The 14238-nt window shown below is 37.8% G+C and overlaps 1 protein-coding gene across 2 annotated transcripts in view; it reads left to right on the top strand.

Annotated features, from left to right (window-relative positions):
- The window catches only part of EXTL3 (exostosin like glycosyltransferase 3), a 157511-nt gene that overhangs the window by 118964 nt on the left and 24309 nt on the right, over window positions 1-14238 (top strand). For both annotated transcript variants that reach the window (XM_077868675.1, XM_077868674.1), the window contains exon 4: window positions 10943-11070. In XM_077868675.1, coding sequence (XP_077724801.1) covers window positions 10943-11070 — 128 coding nt within the window. The remainder of the gene's footprint in view (window positions 1-10942; window positions 11071-14238) is intronic.

Here is a 14238-nt window from a genome sequence, read left to right as displayed (position 1 = left end):
ATTTAAGAGGAGCAGGTTTTTTGGACTGCAGTTGAATTCCTGACCTCTTTGGCATAGAGCCAACACTAGCGGGTATCAAGACGAGGAGGGATGGGCAGCTCTCTCCCCTGTGGAGAAATGGCACTATTATGAGATGTTGTGGAGTAGTTTTCCTAACTGGGATGCAGACGTACCCCATCCATTATTTTATAGTTAACAGCTCTTATAAAATTAGCAGTAGGGTGGTTCCCAGGCAATCTTTCAGATTCTCATCTTTCAGGGAAAATGATTTGAAATCAGCATATTTGAATCAACCCAGAACCCACATACCATTTCAGAAAATGATGGGCCATGTATGTTTCTCTGTGTTCGGGTTCTCATCTAAGCATTAGGCATAAATACTAAATATTTGTGGGCTATGAAATCTATTGAGCCCTAGGTTTTTTAATAGAAAGGGATTGTCTTAAGGGTGTCTCCTGGCACTTGTATATTAAAATTCCTCATTCTTGTCTATTAATTAGATAAAGGGGAAACTACATTGGATATAGCTTTAGAATAAGTGTGACCTTTGTTGCCACCATCCTTGGATACTCTTGCCCCAAATGCTTTAATTCTCATCAGTTCGAATGGCATAGGGCCTGGGCAAGGTGATTGGACTCCAATCCAGATGGGGTATGGTGAAAGTGCTGCTAGATGAAGTAGCTATCTTGTCAGAATGGTGTAGGGCCCCTGAACAAAGGTGATAGGGGTGCTGACTGCTCTCTCTGTCTCTTGCCTGTTTTCTAAATAAGTTGAATCAGGTTCCTTAGCTCTGGGAGCATAACAACAAAGACTATCTAATGGAAGTCAAGAGGAGAGTAATATTATGCCAAGGGATTTGAAAGCTAGTTCATTCCAAAAACAATGCAAAACTCATTGCATCTTAAAGATGTTCCTCTGTTTTCAAGACTCTGTTTCTGATGGTATGTCTGGTTTTCAGATTTTTTTTTTCCCCTGTATGGAATATGTTCTTTTTCTCTGGCTGCTTTCAAGACTTCTTCTTTATATTTGGTTTTTAGCAGTTTGAATATAATATGCCTTGCCATGGTTTTCTTTGATTTGTATTCTGACTGGGGTTTGTTAAACTTCTTAAATCTGTCAAACTTTTTTCATCATATATTGAAAAATTTTTACTTCATTATTCTGATTTTTTTTTTCTGTTCCATTCTTTTTCTCCATTCCTTGGGGGGCTCCATTATATGTATATTAGACACTTTGATTTTATCCCACAATTCTCAGTGTCTGTTCATTTTTTTAAACCTTTTTTTCTGGTACTGCAGTTTTGATCTTTTCTCTTGATTTATCATCAGGTTCACAGACTTTTGTATCATCTCTTATAGTTATGATAGCTACTTTAACATCTTTGCTGATTCCAACATATAGGTCACTTGGTGGATTTGTTTGAATTGATTTTCTTTTTTCTTGAGAGTCACATTTTTTTGGTCCTTGGTACATCACACAGTTTTGTACAGTGTGAGTGTTATATTGTGAAGACCATGGATTTTGTTTTGTTTCTTTGAAAGGTATTGATATCTTAGTTTTTGCAAACAATTTATTCAGTTGGACTCAAACTGCAAGTTCTGTCTCTTGAGCAGCAACTCAAAGTTTAGCTCAGTCCTTTTATCTTTTGTTGGTCTGCTTACAGACAGCACCAAGCATACCCACATGGTTTAGTGGTGGGTCAGAGGCTGGGTAGTTATACAAAGAACTTGCAACTCCCTCTATCTGGCTTTCTCTTTTCTGGAATTTCCTATCTTTCGAAGGGTTGTTTTTGCCCCAGACTCTTCCCTCTTGTTCTTCAGGCCAGAAAGACATGGATGTTGTATGTGAGTTTAGCTGTTTTGCATGATGCTGACTCTGGCCTGTTGTCTGGGTAAAAGCAACTGTGATTCTACTCATGTTGTTAATTCCTTCCCAAATTTCAGCTCCTCTCTGTAATTTGCCACCTTCTGCTCACTGTCCAGTGCCTTCAGGTAATTGCTTTTTTGGTAATTTTGTCCAGAGTTTATAGTTACCATATACAGGAAGTTTGGATCTGGTAGGAGCTTATTCGGCCATCCTGAAAGCAGAAACCTCCATGTAATCTCTTTTTGATACATAGTCCACCCCAAATTTTGGTTCGAGTTATTAACTTCATTCTAACCAGTTAACACATCGTCCTTACTCTGTTATGTATTCTGGAAGATAGTAATAAATAGGTTGGCTTTATTTGGAGCACTCTGGAAATAAGAACACCAAAACTTGTCCTTATGGAGTTTGAAAACTTGGGTTGTTATGAAGGAGGACGTTTCAGTTATTAACAGTGTCTTGTTCACTCAAAACACCACTCATCTTCACACTGCATACTTACTCATTTCTCAGACAGTCTTGTGGGCAGCCAGTTCCTCAATTCTAATGCTCTTTTCCATAAAAGCTATGGTTAATTTACATAGAGTGCCTAGGAAGGCCTCTTTGAAGAGGTGACATTTGAGCAGAAGCTTGAATGAAGTAAGGGAATGGGCCATGTAAATTCTGGAGGAATAAACGGGGAATGGCAGATGCAAGAAGCTTGTTATGTTTAAGACACGGCAAGAGTGCCCTGCGTATCTGGGTGTTTGAGGAGAGCATTTGAAGGCAGGTTGGAGAAAGCAGAAGTCAGCACATGTAGGACCATATAGGGCCATAATAAGGATCCTAGATTTTATTTTATTTTATTTTATTTTATTTTATTTTATTTTATTTTATTTTATTTTATTTTATTTTATTTTATTTTATTTTATTTTATTTATTTTATTTTATTTTTTAATTTTTTTTAAATTTTTATTTATTTATGATAGTCACACACAGAGAGAGAGGCAGAGACATAGGCAGAGGGAGAAGCAGGCTCCATGCACCGGGAGCCCGACATGGGACTCGATCCCGGGTCTCCAGGATTGTGCCCTGGGCCAAAGGCAGGCGCTAAACCACTGCGCCACCCAGGGATCCCCTAGATTTTATTTTAGATGTGTTAGGATGCTGTTGGAGGTTTTTTTTTTTTTTTTTTGGAGGGTTTTGAGCAAGGAGTAATAGGATATGTGTGGGGGAAAAGAGCAGAATAAACAGTTCAAAGGCTATTTATTGTTGCAGTAGCCTAGGGGAGTGGTGTTCGCAGCTTGGACCGGGGCACTAGTGGTGGAGAGGGTAAACTTAGCATATCACATCTCCCTTGTAGACTCCAAGGTCTCTGTGGAAGTGGTAAGGCCAGAATGCGCCCATTTTTCCAAATGAAAACTATATAAAGAGATATGAGATTATTTTTCACTGCCCCTTCTCCTTCCTTCTCAGCCCTTGGTATTAGAATTGAAAAAGGAGGATTTTATTTTGGGACCCTGATGTCATGCCACGGTGGTTATTGTCATGTCATTCGTCATGCTGGTAGTCAACTAGGAAAAAAAAGAAGACTGGAAGAGAATTCAGTGTCATTTAATATTCAGGCTTGGGTCTCTGCCAGTCAGGCTGTTAAAGGCTTTACTTCTGGATAGACCTCAGGCAACGGTAGAGATAATTCCAAAAGCTATTCCTTAGAAAGTTGATACACTTTATTTTTATCCATGTGCATTCTCCTTTAAAAAATACTACTTGAATATATCAGATGATAATTTCCTAAAATTGTGATTTTGAAGCACAACAGGAAAAAATTTGTCCAGCTTTTCCAGGTCCAAGATTAAAGTCTGGTAGACTTCATTCGGTATTGGCGTATCTGGGCTTGGTTTTTGTTTTTTGACATTTTATTTAGTAACTTTATAGCTATGGCTTTCTTTTTTCCATTCGAAAAGGGGCTGCATGACTGTGAAGGAGAATTCTATAAAACAAAGCTACCAGAAATCAGAAATTAATAGCAAAAAATTATAAATGTGTAGCATAAAGCAATTGCTGAAAAGTCATGTTGCATAAATGATTTCCTAATTGCTACAGATCAGTTCTTTAGGTAATATCTCCCCTTCTTAGTCTATATGTACTCTTCTGATTAATTCAAAGTAAAGAATCTGAGACTGAAATTTTATTGCTTTAGGTCACTTTAATTAATATTGAAATTAGAACTTAGGACTTCTGACCATGGTCAGCACATATTTTTCTTTTTTACCAAATCTAAATTTCTTGAATAAGGTTCAGTGTGTGTGTGTGTGTGTGTGTATATATATATATATATAAAATCACAAAATAAAACCACTAAATAAAATAGGAAGAGATTGTATTAATCTTATGTGATAATAAGTGTTAACAATTTTTGAGCATTTTCTGTGTGCTAGGTCAGCACTGTGTTGTGCTCTTCATGTGCATTCTCTCATTTGATGGTGAACCTCTAACTATGCAATTTTACCTACAGTTTCATAGGGATCACGTGTAACTTTTTGTCTTCTATGAGTTAAAATAGACTTATAACCTAAAATATATTATTTTTTAATACTGCATAGACCCAAATTTAAAGTTAGTTATAAATAGAAAATTTATATAACACAATTCATTGTGTTAACTTTCCTATTCTTTTCCCTTACTTTTGTGCATTTCCTTTTTGTCCCTACCACTTGGTGTTTACTGAACGAGTCTCTTGAAAAATCAAGATATCTTAATACTACTTGACCTTTCTCTGTTGATCACCATCACCTCAAGCTCTGTTTCACATGGGTTCTCACAGCGAGGTACATATGACTATGTGCTTCCTTTTGGACTCACTTTCTTGATTCTCAAGCTCTATGATGGGTTTCTTTTTTAAGTTATAGGAAAGGGGAGGATGGAAGACAAAAGTGAGTTTACCTAGTTGCCTGTATGATAAGGAGAGGAAATATAGTTTAGACCTTTTTGGTTAGAGATTAAGATAGAAGATTTTATTTAGAAGTGACTTGACATAAAGTTTATTTTCAGAAATGTATTCATTACAGAAGTGTATTACACATGTGTATGTTTTGAGGCTGGAGACTTTTGGCTTTGGTTGGGCAAAATTTGATCTTACAAGAGAAAAAGGGGCACCTGGGTGGTTTAGTCGTTTAAGCCTCCCAACTCTTGATTTTGGCTCAGGTCATGATCTCAGGATTGTGGGATTGAGCCCCACCATTGGGCTCCATGCTGGGTGTGAAACCTGCTTGGGATTCTCTCTCTCCCTCTCTTTAAAAAAAATAGAAAAGAAAAAGAGAAAGGATAACATTAAAAATGTATTTAAACTGCTGGATTTAGTCAGTGGCATTATGTGTTTTTATGGTGCTTTATATTTTCCACATACATTTTCTTTTTAAAATTTTTAAAAAGATTTATTTATTTGAGAGAGAAAGAGTGAGCACGTGTGCACATGTTCTTGTGAACCAGGGGAGGGGCATAGGCATAGGGAGAGAGAGAATCTCAAGCAGACTCCCTGCTCAGCATGGAGCCTGATGTGGGACTCCATCTCATGACTCTGAGATCATCACCTGCATTGAAATCAAAAGCTGACCACTTAACTGACTGAGCCACCCAGCAGCCCCTCCACATACATTTTCTAATTTTATTACTTCTCAGGTATATTTTACCTTCTTGTGTGTTGTTGGTCTACTGTATGACTTGGGTTAATTCACTTAATCTCTTCATGCCCTATTTTTCTTGCTTACTGACTTCAGAGACCTGCCAGTGGCTAGTCATGAGCTGCTTGTATAAAAGATTCCATATTTAAGTACTTCTTTTTGAATCCAAATTCATCTTGCTATACTTAAGCAACTATCACTTACTAATGGTTGAAATATTTTATTGTTCCTTGTTAATAGCAACTACTTACATTTCCATCCCTTAGATATTAAGAGATATTTGCTTACTATTAATTGGGCACCAAGTTTATCATTATAACTAATTAAATATTTATTTAAATCGATACTTTCCTAATTAATCTGGATTTGCTGATTCTACCTGGATTTAAAAGCCAAATGCCTTGTTAGCATACTAGGAGAAAGGATCCTATTAGAATAGTAGCTCTTTATCATTCATAAATTCTAGAATTTCTCAAGAACCAACTCGAATGTTACCTGAGGTTACTAATTATTTTTTGATCATGCATACACTTGCATACATTTGCATATGGTGGGGTTCCAAGCCATGACTGCTGTACTGTTCCATTGCAATGGGAAGAGAGGTGCAATGAGTAAAAGTCAAGGCTTTTATGAATGATGGTAAATGGGAGAACTAGTGAAGCATTTAAAAACCTTTTTTTTTTTTTATTGGAGTGCAATCTCCAACATATAGCCTATCACCCAGTGCTCATCCCGTCCAGTGCTCCCCCAGTGCCTGTCACCCAGTCACACCATCCCCCTGCCCACCTCCCCTTCCACTACCCCTTGTTCGTTTCCAAGAGTTAGGTGTCTCTCATGTTCTGTCACCCTCTCTGATATTTCCCATTCATTTTCTCTCCTTTCCCCTTTATTCCCTTTCGCTATTTTTTATATTCCCCAAATGAACGAGACCATATAACGTATGTGAAGCAAGAAAAATGAATATTAGGGAGCACTGCTCCTGACTTGATTGATAGTTGTAGGTTGGAGGATAGTTTTGCTGTAGAAAACTAGATTAAATACTAGGTTTCAGTATATAGAATGTTATAGTTTTGATATATAAATTATCAAGTCTTTATTCTATATTCTGAAAATAGAATCGACAGGGCTAAATTAGGGCTTATTTCCTAGTCATTTGTTCATTCATTCATTTATAAAATGTTTGTTGAATGCCTACTGTATACCAGGGTCTATATATTACGGTCAAGGTCATAACCAGTAATTCACTCAGTAACACGAAGATCAGTCTTCATGTTTACAGGTTACTAAGGTATAATCAGATGGCATGAAAAAATACACATTGTTGTGGAAGAAGTTTTTTAATTTGAAAAACAAAACAATGTCAACAAAAATGAGAATATTTCCTAAACAAGACTTACCACTCTGGATGACTCATTTCTTTCATGTTCAACCTGCCATTTCTCAAACTCTTAAAGGCCAATGCTGATCTGCAGGTCTGCATTACAAATATTTAAGTTTTTTTGCCCTTATGATTTTGGTGCCAGAATGATAATGGTTGGTTTGCTGTGCTTGTGTCTAGCCATTAAACACTATGAGCTTTGAAGTAAAACTGTTCGAGCTTTTACTCTTCCCTTCTTTAATTTTAGTCTATATGTGCAGGGATTATAATTGCAGGAGTTTCTTTTTGGTTATGAGGAAAGGTGATTTTTCTTCAATAACAAACTACATTTATTCTTTGAAGTTTGCTGTACTGTCTTCTGATCATTGACTCTAAATCAGTGTGTCTCAGCCGTGGCCCTAATGACATTTAGGGCTGGATGATTCTTTGTTGTGGGGGTTGTCTTATACTTTGTAGGATTTAGCAGCATCCCTGGCCTCTGCTCACTAGGCATGAGTAGCTTGCCCCCTTCCACCACCATTTGTGATAACCAAAAATGTCCACAGACATTGTTTTAAGTGTTTCTTGGTGGGTAAAATCACTCAGAGTTGAGAATCACTGCTGTAAATTCTTAAAGCAGATTTATTGACCACAGTTGTTTGTGAGCTAACCAGAAATAAGATGCTGCAATTCATAATGTTGTGTTTCTGTGAATCCTGAAATATTTTCTTTTATTCTGATGACTATTGTATCATTTCCCTAATCCTGAAAATCGTGCTGCGATTCAGCCCAGAGGAATTGTGCCGGGATGAGCAGAGGCAGTATGTGTACTGTATTTCTGGAATCCATAATAGTTGTTGTTGTTCCTTCTTTTTTTTTTTTTTTTAAGATTTTATTTATTTATCTGGAAGAGAGAGAGGGAGACTGAGCATGAGAGAGAGAGAGAGCACCAGTAGGGAGAGATAGAGAAGCAGGCTCCCGCTGATTAGGGACCCTGATTAGGGAGCCTGACGTGGAGCTCAATCCCAGGATTTGGAATCATGACCTAAGCCAAAGGCAGTTGCATAATCTATTGAACCACCCAGGTGCCCCCATAGTAGTTGTTCTTAATGGACTTGACTCTTAATTGACTTTAATAAACTTGCTAAAAAAAAATGGATGTGAAATCTAGGTTAAAACACATTTGGTATTAGATCTTCAGTTCTAAGTCTTCCAAAGAACGGAAGCAGGTCCTCTTGATTTGATTTACTTTGTAAATTGGATAAAAATTTTGGAAATGTTTGTGGCCTTAGATCACAACTATTTTAGTTTTTGTTGTTACCTCTTGTGTTTAGAGTAGGTTAGGTTGTTTATAAGATTGTCAAGTTTGGATGATAAGCAAGTTCCATTTCTCCACACAACATGGTGCTGTATTCACTTAGCAGAAAGGGTGCTTGCTTATCTTTGTACAACAAGGAAGTGGTGGAGTTGGAATTTGAATTTAGGCTTTTCTGATTGACTCCAAAGCCTTGCTTTTTCCTCTACCAACCCTCTCAAAATTTAATGTGCATAGGAATCATCTGGGGAATTTTGCAGGTTCTGACGTGGTAGGTTTGGGGTAGGCCTGCACTTTTAAGAGAGTTCTAGGTGTGGCCCATGTTGCTAGTATTTGGCTCACACTTTGAGTACTAAAGCTCCATGCTGTGTTCCCGGATTACTAATTTTGCTGTAGATAATCCTCCTGGTGTCTAACCTGCAAAACTGTTAATCTACAACTGAATATTCAAGAACTGGATTTTTCAGTTATTTCTTCTTCATTTTAAGCTATGTGTATTCATTGCTAGAGTTGAGCAGGGAGCTTTGTTCACCTGAACTGACAGAAATGCAGTTCTGTATTAAGTGAATGCTAGGCGTGTTAGGGAAGTGAAATGAAGTACCAAAGTTGTTTGTTGGGTGTGGCTGAGCAAACAGCTGCCATAGTTCCATTAATTGTAAAGTGGACATTATTAACATTTTAACATCTCTGAAATTGGGTGCATCTTAAGATACATGGCATTTTATGGTTGCTGAGGTTGGCATTTGGCTTCTGCTACTTCTGACCACTTTCCTGCTCCCTGGGGATGGAGCCCAGCTGCTGCTATGGTGAGTATTTGATCATCTCTTCCTCCTTGCGCTTCTTTTCACCCTGACCCAGACCTCAGTACTTTGTTCTGTACCTGCTGAATCTGGGCTTGGGAGACCTAGGCTTTAAGCCCAGGGATTTTTTTATACTGGTCAAATATGCTTCAGGGCAAGGTGAATTTCCATGTCTGTCACTGTCTGATATCTGTTCTCTGTAGTAGCAAATCTGTTACATATCCTTTCTTGTCTTGGGAGAAACTCCTCTGTGGCTGAGGCAGAGTCTTAGAAAGGTCTCTGATAAAGTGAACATTCTAAGTGATAAACTATTTTATGTGCTTATTGGGCAGCATTTTTCTTTCTTGACGGTACACAATGCATTTTCCATAGGGCTCTGGTTTGATGAGATTTCTAAATTTAATGTAAGTTTAGTAGAAAAAAGACTGCTTTGGAGTTAGAAGGCACAAGTTGGTGTCTGGCTCTGCCATTTGGCCGTGTACAAGATAAGAATTGGACTGTAGGATCTCCAAGGCTCTTTGAGCTCTGAAGTAATTGGATTCTAAGTGTGTTAGAATGAATTAATTGAAGTATGTGGACTCTAAAAACATAGAAGTGATTCATTTTGAAGAGGGAGAAGTGACAGGTGTGTGAGCTAGGTCTCTAGGGAGAGTAATTCTGATAGAAAAATAGTAGAAAAAGTATTTTAAGCTGAAGAGCCAATATTTGTGAGGCCATAGGAGTACCTTTGAAACCATTCGTAGACTTTTAGACCCTGCATGTAATTCCATTCTTCAAGCGAGGTAGAGCTTCCTCTCAGTTCAAGTAAATTTCTGTTGAAAGTAAGGTGACCCTTTCTGTTTTTCTAAAAAGATGATTCCTCAGGAACTTCTCTTTGTTTTGTTTTTTTTTTGAGACTAAAATGATAGTTCCTTTTTTGTTGGATTAATTAGATATAGATACCATAAAAATAAAATGAACTATTAAAGTACTGAGTATGGTCATCCTCATTTAAGTTTTGGGCAAGTTGAATAATAATAGCTACCACCTATGTTGTAGTAAACTATGCTTATCTAAATTTAAAAAAAATATATAGTGTAGTTCTGTTTGGGCACTAATCTTTGTTTAGAAGAAAATACTGCTTTGTATATGGATCATTTTGGATAGAAATTCTTTGAATTGGGATTTGCTGTGGACACAGCTTTTAGTTTTTCTGAATTAGGTACCCCTTGAAAGAAAAAAAGCTTTTGTATGTGTAGTTAGTACTGCAGGTGGGAATTGCAAAGGTGAGGTAATTAACCTCAACTGGATGGGCTCTCCCTCTCTCTTTTTTAAAATACCAGAAAAGGCCTTAAAATTAGGCATCAGAAATGACACAGACCCAGGGAATTTCTGAGTTGGGTTTTAAAATTTATGAGCAAGCCTGAGGATTCCAGAGCTGGGAATTATAACCTCAGTTCTACTCTGCCACCTTGTGTTCTCTTGGGAAAGTTATTAATTTCCCTAGACTATGTTGCTTATGTAAAATAATCCTCAGCTTTAGCTTGTTTCACAAGAAATTAGCAAATGAATAAAGCTTAAAATATGAAATATTTATACATTTGCTAAATTATAAGGCAGTTTCTTTTTTTAAGATTTTATTCACGAGAGATACAGAGAGAAAGGCAGACATAGGCAGAGGTAGAAACAGGTTCGCTGCTGGGAGCCCCATTCGGGACTCCATCCCAGAACCCCAGGATCACAACCCAAGCCAAAGGCAGATGTTCAACCACTGAGCCACCCAGGTGTCCCTATAAGGCAGTTTCTATTCCTGAAAGGCTTATGCTAGGTTTTACAAGCTGTAGGCAACCAGGCATGATTATTTAGTAAATTCAGTCACAGTCTCCTTTGACCTAAAGGCAGTTTTGGTTTTTCATTCTATAATGCAGCATTGATCGTTAGTGTTTTTCCTTCTTCCTTACAGGTTGTCCGTACTGAGAAGAACAGTTTGAACAATCGATTCTTGCCCTGGAATGAAATTGAGACAGAGGCCATTCTGTCTATTGATGATGATGCTCACCTCCGCCATGATGAAATCATGTTTGGGTTTCGGTGAGCAGCTGATTTTCAATTGAGAAATACCTTTGTTTGCAAATGACAGAAAACTAACTCAAACCTGGATTAGGCAGCAAAAATAATTTCTTGGCTGATAGTTATAGAAACCCTCAGAGTTAAAGGCTGACTCAAGACATAGCTGGATTTTGGGTCTTAGATGATATTAGAGAACTCCATTTCTCTTCATCTTAAGGTTTTGCTTCCTCTTTGTTGCCTTTGATCTTGCAAAGGCTCTTTGTTTGAGACCAGGGAGATGGATTCTGTGATTGACTAGACTAGGATTACCTGCCTGGCCCTGGAGCTGCAAGTACATCATCTTAAAACCACAAACCACATGGACTGAGTGGAGGCCAGGGTAGTTTCCTGAAAGAAATGTGAGGTTTTTGTGTTTACAATGTTGGGGAACAGCTCCCAGTCAGGCAGAAACAACATGTTAGAGCAATGGAATGGTGCCAGAATCCCGGGGCTTGAAAGATTTAGGAAAAAATGGTGTTAGGTACAAAGAGCCAAGAGAAAAAAAGGGGAGCAGGAGGAAGTTCTGATGATGACAGTGCATGACATTTATTGGACCCATAACTGTGTGCCAGAGACTAGCTGAGCACTTCATGTGATTTATCCTAAAACTTGATTATGTAAGTTGTACTCATCTCCATTTTACATAGGAGTAAATTAAGATCCAGGAGAACAAAACTATGATGCTAGAAAGTAAGTGGCAAAGCTGGAATTCACATGCAGGTTTGTCTGACTCCAGAACCTGGAATCAACCACTAAACTAACTATATTGTTTTCTTGAATCTTAGTAGTTCTTACTGGGGCTTATATATCCCAGTTGAGGGAGCATTACAGTTAAGAAAATGAACTAGATGAGGGCTATTCAGAGTGTGTCATGGAGTGGTAGGCAGGCCATGGACACTTTATTATCTGTCCACAGTGAGGTAAGTATAAAAATTGAGGGTAGGCCTTAGAAACTTTTAAAGCAGTTTGACATTTACTGTGACATCCAAGTTTGTGATCATTTTCTCAAAATTCGTCGGTAGTATTTATTGAATACAATTCAGATGTCCTACAGTTCACTCATTTAAGTGTATCATTCATTGGTTTTTCGTATATTTACAAAGTTATGCAACCATCACCATGATCTTTTTAGAAATCTTCATTACTCCCAAAAGAAATCCTGTGTACCAATAAGTGGTCCCTTCCCATTTCCCTCCAATCTCTCTAAGCCCTAGGTAACCATTAATCTACCTGTGCTCTATACATTTGCTTGTTGTGGACATTGACTATAATTGGTACCATATAATATGTGTGGTTTTGTAACTGGGTCCTTTGACTTAACATAGTGTTTAAAAGGTTCATCCATCTCATAGCATGTGTCAGTACTTCATTTTGTATAGATATACACATTTTGTTGGTCTCTTTATCTGTTGATGGACTTTTGGGTCATTTCTGCTTCTTGGTTATTGAATAATGCTGCTATGAAAATTCATGTACAAGTGTTTGTATTCACATTTCCTTTCTCTTGGAAATATAGGTTGGAGTGGAATTGCTGAATCGTATAGTAACTCTTTAACATTTTGAATAACTGCTAACTTGTTTTCCGCAGAGGCTGCACCATTCTATATTGCCACCAGCAGCATATAAGGATTCTAATTTCTCCATGTCCTTGACAATACTTGCTATTTTTCATTTTTTTATTTATAGAGATTCTACTGTGTGTGAAGTGGTATTTGAATATAGTTTTCATTTGCATTTTCCTAATGACTAATGATATTGAGTATCTTTTCATGTCTCTGGTAACCATTTGTGTATCTTCTTTGAAGAAATGTCTTTTCAGATCCTTTGCCCATTGTTATTTGGGTTGTCTTTTTATTGTTGAGTTGTAAGAGTTTCTTAACAATCATTGGAAATTCATGGTTTAGCTTCTGGTATAGAACTGGAGAATTACTTTTGGCTGTACTGCCTAATCTTTTATCACCCTGACTCTTCTCATTTGTTTGGGCATCTCTGATCTAAGAGCTTTTTCTTAACTTTCCAATTTCCTTTTTTCACTTGAATGAGAATGGAGCAGACCTAGATTCAAAAGGAAAAGGCAGCTATAACAAGAACTCTCCCCTCAGGCAAAAAGAATAATATGGGTTTGGCAAACTTCAACTTACGTAGCAAAGAAAGAGGCAGATAGATTCTTCTTTTTTTTTTTTAAGATTTATTTATTTATTTATTCATGATAGACACACACACAGAGAGAGAGAGAGAGAGAGAGAGAGAGAGAGGGGCAGAGACACAGGCAGAAGGAGTAGCAGGCTCTCCGCTGGGAGCCTGATGCGGTACTCGATCCCGGGACTCTAGGATCACGCCCTGGGCCAAAGGCAGGCACTAAACCGCTGAGCTACCCAGGGATCCCCGAGGAAGATAGATTCTTAACAGACAGGTAAAACACAGGGGCCCCAAGAGAATTGAAAACATATGCTCATATTAAAGCAGTACATGGATGTCCATAGCAACATTATTTATAATAGTCAACAAGTATAATCAACACAGAAGGATAAATATCATATGATTCTTCTTATATGTCAGATCCATGGTGACAGATAGTAGAATGGTGGTTGCTGGGGGCTGGAGGAAGGAGGAATGGGGAATTAGTGTTTCATAGGCACAGAGTTTCAGATTGGGAAGATGAAAAACTTCTGGAGATGGATGGAGGTGATGACTGTACAGTGTGAAAATGTGCTTAATGCCATTGAACTGTGCACTTAAACATGATTAAAATTGTAAATTTATTGCATATATTTTGCCGCACACACACGCAAATCAGTTGTTAAACAAACAAATGAAGTGTAAACAGCCCAAACATCCATCAGCTAATGAATGGATTAAAAAAAAAAAAGGTCGGGATCCCTGGGTGGCGCAGCAGTTTAGCGCCTGCCTTTGGCCCAGGGCGCGATCCTGGAGACCCAGGATCGAATCCCACATCGGGCTCCCGGTGCATGGAGCCTGCTTCTCCCTCTGCCTGTGTCTCTGCCTCTCTCGCTCTCTCTGTGTGACTATCATAAATAAATAAAAAAAATTAAAAAAAAAAAAAAGGTCAATATATCCATACAACAGAATACTATTTAGCAATAAAAAGGAGTGAAGTACTGATATGAACTACTCTGTGGGTGAATTAGA

Source organism: Canis aureus, chromosome 24, assembly GCF_053574225.1.
Source record: "Canis aureus isolate CA01 chromosome 24, VMU_Caureus_v.1.0, whole genome shotgun sequence".
Lineage (NCBI taxonomy): Eukaryota > Metazoa > Chordata > Mammalia > Carnivora > Canidae > Canis > Canis aureus.
The sequence above is the reverse complement of the archived record's forward strand: the minus strand, read 5'-3'. Positions and strand labels throughout refer to the sequence as shown.